General features: G+C 50.3%; 3 protein-coding genes across 3 annotated transcripts; 2 read left to right on the top strand and 1 right to left on the bottom strand.

Annotated features, from left to right (window-relative positions):
* Window positions 1-1,106: 1,106 nt before the first annotated feature.
* PV06_11251 (uncharacterized protein) lies at window positions 1,107-1,610 on the top strand (the record flags this gene model as incomplete). The annotated part of the gene is made up of 1 exon (XM_016412894.1): window positions 1,107-1,610. One exon carries the CDS (start codon window positions 1,107-1,109, stop codon window positions 1,608-1,610), a length of 504 nt encoding a protein of 167 aa, XP_016256758.1.
* A 311-nt stretch (window positions 1,611-1,921) lies between these two features.
* PV06_11250 (uncharacterized protein) lies at window positions 1,922-3,532 on the bottom strand (the record flags this gene model as incomplete). Its single annotated transcript, XM_016412893.1, has 1 exon — window positions 1,922-3,532. One exon carries the CDS (start codon window positions 3,530-3,532, stop codon window positions 1,922-1,924), a length of 1,611 nt encoding a protein of 536 aa, XP_016256757.1.
* A 6,112-nt stretch (window positions 3,533-9,644) lies between these two features.
* PV06_11249 (uncharacterized protein) lies at window positions 9,645-13,315 on the top strand (the record flags this gene model as incomplete). Its single annotated transcript, XM_016412892.1, has 3 exons — window positions 9,645-12,048; window positions 12,107-13,086; window positions 13,141-13,315. The coding sequence occupies exons 1-3, from the start codon at window positions 9,685-9,687 to the stop codon at window positions 13,313-13,315; spliced, it is 3,519 nt and encodes a 1,172-aa protein (XP_016256756.1). The 5' UTR covers window positions 9,645-9,684.
* Window positions 13,316-15,140: the final 1,825 nt, after the last annotated feature.

Below are 15,140 nucleotides of genomic sequence, written 5' to 3'. Positions count from 1 at the left end.
TCTTGATGATCTACTGACGGATATCAGCACAGCGCAGGGCGACTTCCAGAACATCCATGCTTCAATCCAAGAGGCCGTTCGACACGCTCTAGAGAAGGCGGAGAAGTTCATTCGCAAAATGGACGAGAACATCTTGTACTATGTGGCGACCGTCTTGGATCCACGTATCAAGACGTCGTTGATCGCAGCGCACATGAACAGTGTCGATGTGACGTTGATCGTGTCACAGGTCCGAGACTTTCTTAAGACCGAATATCCGTTTCGTTTCAGTCTTCAACCTGAACCTCAACAACCGCCAGGGATGCCAGATTCGTTGTGGAAAACTTTGAAACGGTTGCAGCCGGGAGTCGGGGTCCAGATGTCCGACATCGACAGGTATCTTGATTCTGCAGCAGTTAGCTGGTCACAGAGCTGTGTAGAAGATGGCAACGCTGACTGGGCGCTCAAGTGGTGGAAGGCCAATGCCTTCGAGTTCCCGTCAATGGCACGCGCAGCCCGTGACTATTTAGCGGTTCCTGCTACGGAGGTCGGCGTGGAACGTGTGTTTAGTGGAGCTAGAGACGTCCTAGGTCTCCGACGACAGTCGATGAGCGCTGACACCATGCGCTCGTTGGTCCTGCTTAAGGGCCACTATGATTCTCGCATGTAGATATGAGAAAAAAAGTGAAGTGTAAACTGGTGGAGCAGGAGACATGATTTGCCGTAGAGTTAATTGAACTGGGGCAGATTCTGTTAGATTCACACACAACTCGACGGCGACGGCGAGGATTGAATGAGGATGCGACACGACAAAAATCTGGTTATTTCCATTCAGGAAATGACGAGCATCCACCCTCCCTTTCCTGCGACCCACATGTGTGAATATTCGTGAATATTCACGAATATTGCGAATACGAATAGAGTCCATATTCGTATTCACATTTATTCGCCAAGACTTATTCATATTCGTCTTTATTCGTGAATATTCACATTATTCGTATTCATTTCGGAGCCCTAGAGACAACACGTATCTTCTCCCCCAAGCACCGGCATTAACTTTTCAAGACTCAGATCTGATGTGCAAGTTGACTCAGGCGCAAGGTAATCAAAGCGGGGGACCCGTCTTGATGGCCCCGCAAGCTAGTACTGTTCTTCTGCGATACCTAGAGAATGGCCACATCACCCAGCCAGACGTTCCTCCGAACAAGCCCACATCGGGCCAAGTCTCGGTGTATGCCACCACCCAAGCCCGGGATGATGACAAATTTACCGCTATTCATGGCCAATGGACAGCTGATAAGACTGGAGGTGACCAACGTGGCTTTCTCTTGACAGTTACGCCATTCGATGACGGTCGTTGTTTCCAGTTCGACCCTACTGGACACAGTGCAATCGCGACCAACCGAAGCAACACATTCGGTCCAGGACCCTCGACCACAGAGACACCCAACAGATGGTGTGGAACCACCATCAAGCTGAACGACGAAACAGGTAATCCATTTCCCAACGGAACCCTCGTCACACTCTATTGGGTGTGGGATTGGCCGACATACGTACCTGGCAATCCCGGCACCTCCCTGGCTATATTGAACGAGACTTACACATCTTGCATGGAGGTGGAGATTGTCTGAGATTATTTGCATATCCACTAACGTTGTGCCAATGAACGGCGAGACCATTCGTGGATCGTGATTATTGCTTACAAGCTAAATTGGAACTTTGAATCTAGTCTAGGTTATGTCAGGTTGTCGACTATGGTCGACTTCCCATAGAGTATATTAAGACGTTATTTGCAACCTTTTCTGCAGTCTAGTGACCAATGATCGTTGACGACTATTATAAGGCTCAATAACTCATTCATATGCCTAGAGTACCGCATGGCCAACGTATACATACAATCTGGCAATCGAATCCTCTGCCCGCCATTTCGAAAATGTATGTCCTAGCGGACGTTGAATCCAGGATACCCCTGAGCAGCGGCCTCTTTGAGGAAGTCGATGTACCGATGCACCCCTCCAAGGTAACACAGAGGTTGCTTCTTCCGTCCCTCAATGTTCGCGCCCATATACCATGAATCAGTCTCACCGAATAAAGTCCTTTTAGCAGCCTGATCATTTTCTGCTTTCCAAGCTTCTTCCGCTTGGTGATCAGGCTCAATCACTGCCTTATTCTCAAGCCTGAGCCAGGTTAGACAGTCGACAATCCACTGGCCCTGAACCTCAGCCATTTGTGGGGTGAGTCCTAGAGCAGATGGTGCTTGGGGACCGATCGGGAAGAACATGTTAGGAAATCCCTCTGTCATCAAACCAAGCGAAGTATGAATTCCCGCCGAATCGTCGGACAACATCCATTTCTCGCGGAGATGCCGGCCTCCAACTCCTCGGATATCCATGGTAAGCATACTGCCGACGATAGCGTCGAAACCCGTTGCCAATATAAGCACGTCGAGCTCGTGAAAGTCTTGTGAGGTTCTAACGCCGTTTGGGAGTACTTGCTCTATAGGATGCTCGTTGACATCGACGAGCACCACATTGTCCTGGTTGAACCTTTCGAAGTAAGAAGTCTCCAATGACGGGCGTTTTGTCCCGAATGCATGGGGAGCTTGTAACGGGGCCAGCTTCGCAGCTACGCTGGGATCACGTACACGATCCCGAACCGACTTTGCCCAGAACCTGTAGGCCTCTTGGTTGGCCTCTCGGGAGGACAGCAGGTCGTCATAATTGGCTAACCAGAAATGGAGCCCTCCACGGTCGAACAGTCGTTGATAAAATACTTCTCGTTGATCGGCATTGTCATCGAACGTCTTCTTGGTCGGTATGTCAGCATTAAACCCAAACCTCGATACGCGCTGGTCGAACAGTGCGGGATACCGAGTTTTCATCTGCCCACGCAGATCATCATTGAGGGCCTCCTGTCTCAGGGGAGTGGCCATGTTGGGCGTTCGTTGAAACACGACTAGCTTCTTAACATCGGGAGCCACGTTTTCGATGATTTGGATCCCGCTCGCACCCGTTCCCACGACGCCCACCCTCATGCCTGTCACAGAGAGATTCTCTGGCCACTCCGATGAATGGTACGCCAGTGGAAAAGACTCGAGACCCGGGAATGCCGGCACATGCTTGATCGTAGTGTAGCCAGTGCACGGAGCAAAATAAGTGGTTTCAGCCAGCAAGTCCTGTCCACTGAAAATTCTCCAGTGCCGTGCTTGTTCATCCCAGTGAGCGGCCGTGATCCGTGTACCGAAGTCAATGTCCTCATAGATATTCAACTTTTGGCAAACCCAGTAGAGGTAGTTTCGAATCTCAGCTCGTGAAGGGAACTTCTCGGACCATTTCCAATCTTTCCAGAGCTCGGGAAGACTAAACTCATAGAAAGGGACTTCGGTGTCGACTCGACAACCTGGGTAGTTCGTATAATACCACACACCTCCAACTCCTTCACACGCGTCCAGGAGACGGACTGTGAAACCACCTTTCTTCAACAGATACAGCAACCATAAGCCGGCCCAGCTTGCTCCGACGACGACGGCATCAAGCTTTTTGGGGGATGCCATGGTGTAGCCGCTTCAATGTTCAGTTAGGAAATGCTTTTCGCTGCTCCCACGTTGCTCGTGAGAGGTTCTGGGGTGATCTGCGTACGAAACGACTGATGTGAAATGCTGGCGGGGTCAGAGATGGAACTCCTACCGTCGACGTATCAGTACTCCAGGGGGTATTTATAGTCAATCAATCTGTCACAAACAAAGGCTCCTTCCCGTACGAAAGTCTTACAGTATCATCTTAAAGTTACAGTAGTCTGGATAGAAGCATGGAACTACCTCCTAACTCCTAGTTTGGGCAAAGTATACGCGCATTGTTATGGCGTCCTTAAGAGCGGACTTACGAACGCAACGAATTGGGTTCTACCCCTATCATTCTAGATTTCCAAGCCCCAGCATTCTTAAGTCATCGTGAGTTATAAAATCCCTGTGAGGCGTCAATATTCAAATAACATTGATATTATCTCTGGTCTTAGCTTTCACAGCTCAGTGTTCACCTGGCACTCCCCTTCTCCTAGGCTGCACCATCTATTCTAGCGTAAAATCTGCATCAGCACCTGCACCTTCTTCGGCACTGCATTCGTATGCGACAACTTATGCCCAGAGTGTATTGACAGCCCGACCAGAAGCTATATTGGACCTGTATGCTGACGTCAAAAAGCCAAGCGCTGGTCGTGATAGTTCAGAAGGGGGGTCTACTAACGATCCTCTAACCTGATACTGTATCTAGCAGGTACAGTTTGATTTGTTACGGGCATAATCTGGTTACGGAAATGTGTTCTGTCTTGTCTAGTACGATATCTTTTAATTGACAACAACCCAACCATCACTCAGAGTAATTGGAGAGAGTTTAGTTGAATTATGATATGGTTCTACCTGTATTCTAAATGGGCTACTGTACTGTAGCCCTGCCTCTGGGAAGTAGACACTATCATCAAGCCAGTAGAAAAGCTGGTCACCCAAACTCCAGTGCGGACCTCACAGTCTGTTCCTTCTTACGCAACGTACACAACCATCTGGTGGCAGCTATAGGCGTCCCGTGACCCAAGGGGTCGCTAACCAAACAAAGTGCGTAGAATAACTATGATCAGAGGAACAGAAGCCCCAGACGATGTGCTTGTCGATGTATTTCCGCCTCCTACATGACTCGTCAATGCTGGAACGGCTGTAAGAGACCCAAAGTGCACTGAGGTGCTTTCCGTCGTGAAAGTTGTCGTGGATGGAATTGATGCACTCGTGCTTGGGATCGTAGTGGTGGACGGTCCACTAGAACTGATGAACATTGACGTGGATCTTCGAAAGGTCTGCGTGACTGATGATGTTGGTTCAGGTTCAGTGCTAGTACTCAACAGCGTTGGGAGAGGCCCGTCGACGGAAGGGATTCTCGGGGTCAAAGATGTGTCTATGTTTCCATCGTCCTGGATAGTGACGTTGACGGTGAAGACGGAGGAGTTTCCACCAATGTTGACATCAATCTCGGGAGAGCTTGATTTGAGTGTTACATTAGTGGGAAGTCCTTTGGGTACAAATGTTGGAAGCCTCATGTCTGGATGTCTGGTAATATTCGGCAAAATGTGGTCAGAGAAGGGGTGATTCCTGACGGCTCTTGGTGGAAGGTAGGTAAGACGGTAGTCTTATACCCTATCTCGAAGTCCCTAAATTTAGCAAAAGTAAAAATAGACACATCTGTTGCTATTATTATCTGTGGTATAGGCAGCTGCTGCCCTTAAAAGGGGTGTATGCTCACTTCACATCCTTCTTTCCTCCTTTCACACATCTACAGTACTCTACTTCGGTTCTCTTGACTCAGAATCCTTTGGGAAAGCTACACCTTGTTCAAACTTGGTACTCTCTACCCAACTGTTAGCCATATTGTTCGCTCTTCGTCACAAAAACATCAAAACAACCCTAAACAAACCCCAAAAATGAGCTCTGGAGGCAGTGAACTTATCAAGAACCCCCAGCCTAAGGCGCTCGGCAGTGATGATCCTAGTAAAGCACACGAGGAAAATGGTAAGACAGATAATCAACAGGCTAACGCTGCTGGCTATCCCTCTCTTCCTTCACTTCAGGGCGCAGATACCACGATGCCAACGCCAGACCGAGATGGCGATCTACCTATGCCAGATACTGGGGTGAATGCCACCAATGAAGATCCAGGGGCAAAAACCGGGACAAAATCCACTAACAATGGGAGAATATATACCAAAGAACAACGGGACGAGGTGAACCGTGTCCTGAAATGCAATGAAAAGGAATACTATCAGATTCTAGAACTGCCTCGAGATGCGCCAGACTTGGACATCCGAAAGGCTTACCTCAGGCTCTCTTCATTGATTCACCCTGACAAAAATGCCGACAAAGAGACCACCACTGCATTTCAGAGTAAGTACCACATGTCCACAGGTGCCTCTTCAGGAGTGTCGAGACTAATGGTGCGTCCAGGGATGCAAGCAGCCTACAACGTCCTAAGTGATCCAGTACGGAAAAGGGAGTATGAGGCGGCGTGGCAAGCTAACCAGACTGAAGCCAACAACAGCCATGCCGAAACATTCGGGGAAGAGTTTGGGCCTAACGCTTGGGGCAGTGATTCTGACTCGGAAGATTCCCCCGATGAGGAGAATAATCTCGATGAGAGTAAACAGATCCCGGATGACTTCAGAATCAAAGTTTTCGAGCAAGCCACGCCCCACGTGAACAAGGTATTGGCGAAGCATAAAGATTCGTCCAGCCTTGCGGAAATAGACCAACTCAACCAAAAGATCAAGGCGAAGAATGAAGAAGATGGGCTGCCGAATAAGGAGAGCTTCTTGATCCGAACCAACGTCTTGGTAGCCATCGGATTGGAAATGTCGCACGTGAAGTCCCGCCTGAAGAAGAATCCCAACGATGAGGCCGCTGTCAACAAACTGGTCTCACTCGATAAGCAGTTGAAGACTCTCTGCAGGACCAACCATTATCCGCAGAGTTGGAGACTTAAGATGCCGGATGATTGGCGCAAGAGAGTCGAGGAGCACGAAGCTACGGAAGAAGGAGGAAAAGAAAAGGGCAAAGAGGGCGGTAATGGGCCCCCAAGGGTTCGGTCGGAGAAGGCGCGCGGCACTACATCAGGACCATCGAACGAATCTCCAAAAGCAACAGACCCAAGCGAAAAAGGGGGACCGTCTTCAAAATCCGACAAAGTGACCCGGAAACCATATTGGGAACCAGGCATGACTACGAATGGTCAGAAAATTTTGGGCTATCGACCCTTCAATCGAACCGATCGGAGGACAGGCATCGAGAGTATGTACGGTGTTCAATTTGTGGTCGAACGACGCGGATCTGACAACCCCATCATCCTCCTCTCGGGAACGGAAGTGGGAAACCGCGCCACCGATGCTTATTTTCGTTTACCTGAATCCGAGCAAAAGGACCTTCGATACTCCGAACGAAGATATTCGCCCAAGGACGCGGAAAACTTCGAAAAACTCCTCGGGTTTGCCACGAAAAGGATGGATTCCTTGACCATCTCCGAATCTACAAGATATCCTGGGTACGGATTAGTGGAATTCAAGTCGGGCGAAACCGACATTTTGAGCCGCACCGCTTTGAGGAAGATGCTGGGGAAGACGGACGCGGATGATAAAATTGCACCTTTCTTTTCTGGACCATCGCCACTGATTGAGTCTGCTCGGGTCAAAGGCCAACTGAAGTCAGGCGTACATGAACTAGGAAAGTCCAATCCGGACGCTTCCGAAAGCGGCGACTCGGAAGGGCTGTTCGTCCCAGAACACAAATCGAGGAAACGACAGGGCTCGAAGGCCAGGGAAGGTCAATTGGAGGCTCAGCCAGAGATGCCTGATGTGATGGCTGCGATCATGGCTCAACTGGCGCGCTTGGAACAAAAGGTGTCGCAACTCTCTGACTGAAAGTGAAATCGGCGGCTTTTCCGGACTGATTGCCATTCTCCGATGACGTCGTTCCCTGCGGTCCTTTCAGATGAGTTGGGGATAGTTTGCTACAAAGGAGCACCGTAGTTTCGCGATTTGGACGGACATAGATGCATGGCATTTTATAGGATCTAGGATAGACTTTTAAGTGATCTTCATGGTTGATCCTCATGCTAAACAGCATCCATAGACTTGATCATGTACATTGCTCGAGTTGTGCTACATCCCTGCGCACACACTCAATCTGTCATGCATTTTGCTCTCGTTGCTCACCGACGGACCGGTTACAGTAAATCTGCCAACTCATATGATCATCGTCATGTGCAGGTCCTTGATGTTCAGCTACTTTACTCGCATCGTCATCAAATCGGTTCCATAAATCACATGTGGATAGGTCACTCCAGCTCGTATTGTTCTGGTGGAAGAGCAGGTTTGAATCATTGTTCATTGTCGGAGGAACATGCCGTGTTAATCTGGAGTCTAGCTCCGGATACCCCAAGGAGCAAGACAGACACGGTTGAGCGTTCAGATAATAAGGACATGAGGAATTTCTCTGTGGCAGCCATGTGTAAGGGGCGAGCATGACAGAGACGGGTGATTGTCCAATGGCAACAACGATCGGGGTTGTGATAGCTGCATAGGCTGGCATAGTTGGATAGATAGAGATGGCAGGAGTGCCCAGACCGCACCAAGGGTTGTTTAGATCATAGTTGATCTGCCACCAAGAGCTAGCCGGCCAAGAAAGGTCCGAGATCGACGGATGTGCTTCGGCTGTCGGTTGTTGCCCCGCGTCGGCTTGCCCGTTGTAACACCACGGATTCATCTCGTAGCCTCCTAGGTTGATCGTGCTCTTGAAAGTGTGTTACAGCACACCTCCAGCATTCGGGGGCCTGCTTATATCTTTGCCATGGAACCTGCAATACTGAGATCTGCCACACCCCCTACCCAGTCTCGATTGGCATTACCTGCCGATGTCGAGCAGCAAGCTTCGATTCTTGTTTCCGAATCAGTGATCGTAATAATATCTCCGCAGTCTCATTCCAAGTCTGGTGGGTAAATATTCGAAACTGTCAAGAGCTTCCCCGGCCGAACTGGCCCATATATTCAAAGCTTATCCATAGACCTTTTGAGCTAGGCTTAGCCCTTTTGAGCGATATTGCATCTGCTTTTCACAGCGTGGGCTTGGCACTTCCGTCTTCAGTCGCCAGGATGACGACTGATTGGCGGAGCATTTGACCCATCAGAATCAATAGTCGGGCGCGTCAATTCGGTGGTCGCGTTTGTATGTGCCACTCTGCTCCATACAGTACATCGGAAGACAACGCGCTTGCAGGGAGGCTTTCAGATCGACGCAAGTGTAGCCAATCAACCATGCTGCTTTTGATAAAGTCGAAAAAATGGCATAGCGGGCAATCTTGACTCCGATCACAGAAGGGCACTCCAACCTCAGTTGCAGTTTACCACTGTGGTACTTGGTCTCTGGTCGACTTGCAAGAATGCCGGAAAGGTTATGTTGTCAGTGACCTTCTAACTCCGGCTCCATTGTCCAGGCATCTTACATCAGATACCGTCGACTGATTTCAGCGAGAGAAATCTGATTAGCTGGAGCCCAGGAGTACATGTCTCGTAATATCGCCGAGTCCACGACCAATGGACCAATTCGTGTCTTCGGGTTTGATCAGAGAAGTACAGTATTACTGGACTCTCTCTCAGTCTCCAATCGTTCACCGATATGCTGGCCACCCTCACGAAGCAGTTGGCCGCTGTGTCGGCCGTTCTAACACCAATCTGTCCTGGGCATGCACCATCAGCACTGCAGAATCTTCGTCCGCAGACCCTTGCCACGGAAGAAAGAATCTCACCGATGTCCTCTGCCTACGCCCTCGACGCGATGACTCTTTCGGGGGAAAGCAGTCAAACAACCAGAAGAAGATGGGTTAACACTATTCCCTCCTGATCAGGACGCTGGAACATGGTTCCAGGTGTGATACCTTTCCGGTCCACTCTACCTGCAATCACAAAGATGGATGAGATGGATGAGATGGATGTCTGTCCTGCACATGGGTCATTCTTCCTAGACTTGGACATGCCACCTCTCGACCGTCTTCTCGTTCGTCACTCTTCCTGCGAGGCAACCCTCGCATGTTTTGAAGCACCTGACATCCATGCACCTTTGGCTCTCTCCATCGTGCATCTCGAAAGGCCCCAACGTTTCCATCCTCAAGCTGGGCGACAATGCTCAAGTTCCCATCGGACCCTGGCGGCTGGCCGTCGTGGACTTGTTCGGACAAAGGGCACCAGAAGTTCTCCATCGATGGCCCTACCGTTTCAGTGCTTCCGGATCTTTCTCGCTTGTCGTTTGGAGAAGCTTATCAGCAACGACTAAAGCAACATGGATCTGTAGTCAAAGGCCGCACAGTAACTCTGGCAAGAGCAGACTGGACAAGTGCAGATAATCCCCTACAAAGGACAACGACAGCACCTGGTCCTTCGTGGGAGTCTCTCGATGAAACCACCCTGATCGAAAAGTGCGAAGATGCCCTGACAAAGTATAGGGCTGTCAAACTTGGCCCTCTCGAATATGTGACGTGCTCGGGACAGCATCCTCGTCGACGCTCTGCCCTGGGACTTCCAGAGACCCCTCTGTCTACCAGCAGACGTCTTCTGGCCACTCACAACCACATTCCCGGTGTCCATTCGAGTCAAGTTCGTGTCAATCTGGGAGCATCCTTCGTGTTTCTGCACAAGCAAGAGGTGGATCTTCAATCTGTCACAATGCTTTGGAGCGGTGACCCCGTCCTTTGGATCGTCGTCCCGCCAAGGCAAGCCTCCGTCCTGGAGGGACGTCTCGCGGAGAACCTGAAGCTGCCGCAAGCCTGCAGCCAGTTTGTCCGTCATGGCAATCTCCTGGTGCCGCCGTCGGCGCTTTACGAGTGGGAGATCACCTTTGACATATTCCTGCAGCGACCCGGAGAGGTCGTACGAACGGACTACCTCAGCTATCAGTGGGCATGGAACACCGGGCCCAACGTCGTCGAGAGCATCAGCTACTGTGAAGCAGATTGGTGTCCCTCACCCATATATCGCCATTGCCGGAAGTCCAGCCGCAATTGTGGTTCGAGTCCCATCACGGCCGAGGCCATGGTACTCGGCCAATATCGTCCACTGGATGTTGTGGAGGAATGGGACGAAGACATCATCGACCCCCAAGATGATGAAGTCACAACGCCAGATCATGATAGTGACTCACAGTCGGAGTCCACTGTCACCTCTCCAACGCATGATTCGCCTTCCTGCGACTGTTCTTCTGGTGGGAAGTCTCTGGCCAAACTGGAACTCAAAGCAAACAATGCATCGTCAGGCCCTCCTGCAAATCGACCCCTTCAAGCTTACGTCCAAAGTGAGGATGAGGATTCTGAGATGAAGGACGTCGACGATGATCCATCTCCTCCACAAGAACCAGAGTTGCAATCCCCTAGCAATGACTCTAGTACGACGACGCCGGTGAACGTACCTATGTTCCTGGATTCTGACGACGATACGGATGAGGACGTGAAGGGCTCTGCATACTCTCAGCCAGTGTCATCACCGAGGAATCAGTGTTCGAGCGATGAAAGTATATCAAAACACGACGAATGGCAGCCCGGGAAGTTCTACCGCTCCACAAACTTCAAGAAGGCCGCACTTAGACCGGCCCCGCTTCCGACGTTTTCGCCTGGACCACAGACAGACTCCCCGACGGGTGGCTTGAGCGACCTCTTTGTCACTAACTGTGATGAGCCTACATCATCTGAGCAAGGGGACGCCAAATCTGGACCTGGGTTGGAGAAATCTGTCTGTGGGACGTCCGATCCCTTCCAATCGTCTCCACCGTTGTTCCCAGCCCTGTCTGTTTCATCTTCAGAACCCTCAGGAACACCCCACTCCCATCCGGATCCTACAAAACAGTGCCGCTCTTCTGGCAGTAGTATGTCTCCAGATGCAAAGGCAGCAGATGCCACGATAATCTCCATCGCTTCTTCACAGGCAAGCTCACCACTCTTTTCTGGATTTGTAGGGAGCAGGCATTCATACAATACACCTCCTAGTACGGCTCACACGGCTCAATGTGTGGCTGTAACCTTCCCGGCGCTCGATCGAAAACTGCCAGAAGAAGAAATGATCCAGGATATCGATCGACTGATTGAGCTTGGATGCCGAAACCGTGGTCTGATTCCTTGGGTCACCACCCATCCGCAGGCCGTTGAGCGCATGTTAAATACCTTTCGACCGGGCCAGTGGCTCAATGACGATGCGGTAATGGAATGCCTCTACCGTATGGCCATGGACCGATGTGACGTGCACGTCGTGGAGTCTCATGATTTCAATGCGGCCTACATCCAGAAGAACCCGGCCAGAATCTGCAGGTGGCAGACACCCTCGACAGCTCTGGTTCCGGTTCATGTCGAGCAGACGAGCCATTGGTTTCTGGTGAGCTTGCACTTCACCCACCGTCAACTTACGGTGCATGACTATGAGAACGAGAGGTCCGTATCCGTGGCTCATTTCATTCTTTCCGGCGCACCAGAGCTCAGCGGGTGGACGGTGAGATACAGTTCAGTAAGTTCTCCTACAGTTTGTTTCTGGTCAATCCGACTAGCTTGGTCTAACCGTTTAGGGTTCAATCAATGACGGCAATAATTGCGGTGTCATTCTGCTCCACGAAGCGGACAAAATCTTGGGACACACGGACCCAAGCCCCCCAAACTTCGTCGCTCTCCGGAGACGTTACATACAATTGATTGTGGCTAGTCGACCGACGGAAGCTCCCCAAGCTACCTCGCCCTCTTCCGGAAATGTCAGCACCACCGGTCCTTCATCTTGGGGGTTGGTAAGCCCCAGCCCTGATCCCTGCGCGGGGTCGAAACCGAATTTCAAAGACTTGCCACCGCAAATGAAGATGAAATTCCTTGCCTCCTCCATGGGGTGCAGAGAGGTCTGGGAGGACTTTCGAGACCTAGTTTGTATTTTGAAAGACCAGTCACTTCGATTCCACAGTGATACTCAAAGGACCATGCAGCTGTACAACAGTAGTCGAAGTCTCCGGCAAGATGTCCTTTCCGGTCGTACCCCATCCAACGTAACCATTCAGAACGCTCTAAGACTCTACGACACTATCAGCTCGCCTGGACATACTTCAGAAGTTTTATATACCAGCATCCCCGGAGGTGACCAAGATGGCTTGCAGGTAGCGGTCCAACTGTATACCCGAGGACGTGGCTACACGAAGCTCGGTAGCCTGACACGAGAATTCGGGGCACTGTCTATTACTTCCACATATCGCGCACTAATGAGAATCTTTCAAAATAAATCGAACCCAGGCGCATCAGAGGATGTCGACATGCAGATAGTAGATCGAACGGAGCCTGCCAAACAGGGCCAGGGATCAGATACGCTTACCTACAAGTACATGCTGAAATGTACTGGGCAGGATGAAGACCCCAAAGCCCTCCGTCGTCTTCAGAGGGCCATTTGCCGGGGCAATCGTCTACACCACTTTGAAGACATCTGCGGGCCCGGTCGACCGCTGTGGATGCTACGACCGATAAGAACGATCTCGTGTCCTCTGGATCCTGATTACACAATCAGGCCTGCTTGGTGAGTGTGCCACAAGCCCTTTTATCCGTCATGCAAGCACTTACTTATTCCTAGTTATGAAAAACTTAACAAACGTAATATTCAAACGTTGGTTGACTCGGTCAGGGACATTAAGCCTCGACTTTGGGACTTTTTACCACGCTGTGGGCGAGGGATTGAGCGAATGCTCGCTGGTGAAGGTGTTGATGACGGATTTATCGAGGAGTTCGAAAGCCTCTTCTCGGGTTAAAATGGATTTAGCTTTACAGGTGTTTGTGGTGTCATGGATGCCTATGGTACGATGTATACTGTACAATATTACAGTTTCTCTCGAGTAACAAAAGTCTTCCAGTACAGTATGAACGGCATGGTTTGTTGCTGATTCGTGCTCTCCCCGATGGGGGTTTTCGCCGTTGTTAGAATCTACTGAACGTTGAACAGCCAAAGAGAAGGGAATATCGGCCAACTTTACGCTCGTAGTATGTCCACCGGCCATTGCTCTATCCCCTGCTGTCGTCCTATCTTATTCTTAACTAAATAGTAGCAGCTGGTAGAGTGCTCCAGAACATCACGTTAGGTATTCTTCGTTTCTTTTAGAGTGCTACTGACCAACACATCACCGGAATCCAACGATGAAGTGCGTGAGACCGCAAGGTGAACTCTTTAGTACTGTAAGAGACTTGACTAGCGGAGAAATGTATAGAAGGAGGGGGAGGTGATTGGGAAAGACTACACAAGCTCGTAACACCCTTGGAGGTGTCTGAGCCGCCCGCATTATTGACCATAGCCTCTTCCCCACGGGTTCTGCAGACAAAAGGACCTTGAGGAGGGTCAAATGTGGATATGAAAAAGGACCACGCACAGCACGTTGAAGTCGTGCAAGTTTTTCTCCATAACTTCCTATTGGCCTCTATCGAGAACCTACGACGTGCTGTCCGAGCTTCCTCGTTTATGCATGTCTGAGATTGGGAGGGTGATATGGGCCAGTAAGAGAACCTCCAGCCATCGTTGTTGGGTCACATTTTTTTGAGACATGTGGAAGAGCTGATGCAGGTTGATCATGTCGTTGACGACTGGGTAAACAAAGTGTAAGGAATACTAGAGCTCTGCTCGCACGAGAACAGCACGGGCCAAGATCTGCTCAAAGCACCCCGAAGAGAGTCCTTTTCATTCCCTCGCTTCATAATTCCCTGCATACAGTAAAACAAGGCACTGTGGCCCACATTGAGGATCGTGAGACGCAGCACAGAATGGGTCCCCCGACACTGTACTGCAAGGTGAGAAATCGGCCGAGGAGCACCATCGCCAAAGTGCTCTTGTTTTCCATGTGATTTTTCAACCTGTTACTACAGTAGTTCTACGTTTAGGACACTGTCAAACTAACTCTCTCGTGTCCTGCCGGAGCTCCACTCGTGAAAATCTAAGAGGTGTTACCCATGGGGCTAATGCAGAAAAGAAACTCCAAAATTCAATAGTCTTCTCGGCTACACCTTCGAAAGATACACTGCTGTACAGTACAACAGAGAGAAAGGGTGAAGAGACTTGAGCACAATGATGGCACTGACTCTGACTCGGTCCTGGGTTCCTAAATTCTTTTTGTAAGTAACCAATGTGTGGCCCTTTGGGCAGATGGGTTCGATTTCTATGCTGAACTCTGCGGAATGTCACAGCACGGATGTAGATCCTTCAACGCCACCAAATGGTGATCCTGGGGTGCTACCCGAAACGATCTACGTGATCCTTCAGACCCTCGCGCTAAACTGTAGAGCTATGCTGCCTTCTATATCTCCGCCCTAACTCCTTTCGACTGGTATGCGAGACGGCGATTCGACGGCCATTTCTTCCACATTCAAGCCGAACCAAGGAAGTTCCCGGTGTATAAACTGCGCAATATCCAGCCAGATCCGATCGTACTCCGGACAAGACAAATTTGCCAAGCCATACAGCAGCACCAACAACCAAAGAATCCAAAACCCAGAAGCGGCCTTGGCCTGTCCCGAAGCGCCTGGTTTCGAATCCTCTGAAATAGTGAACTCCTCGACCATGAGATACGCGCGCGGCAATTCTTGAGGACC

The sequence above is a fragment of the Exophiala oligosperma genome (assembly GCF_000835515.1).
Source record: "Exophiala oligosperma strain CBS 72588 unplaced genomic scaffold supercont1.23, whole genome shotgun sequence".
Classification (NCBI taxonomy): Eukaryota; Fungi; Ascomycota; class Eurotiomycetes; order Chaetothyriales; family Herpotrichiellaceae; genus Exophiala; species Exophiala oligosperma.
This window is presented reverse-complemented; position numbering and strand designations above follow the sequence as displayed.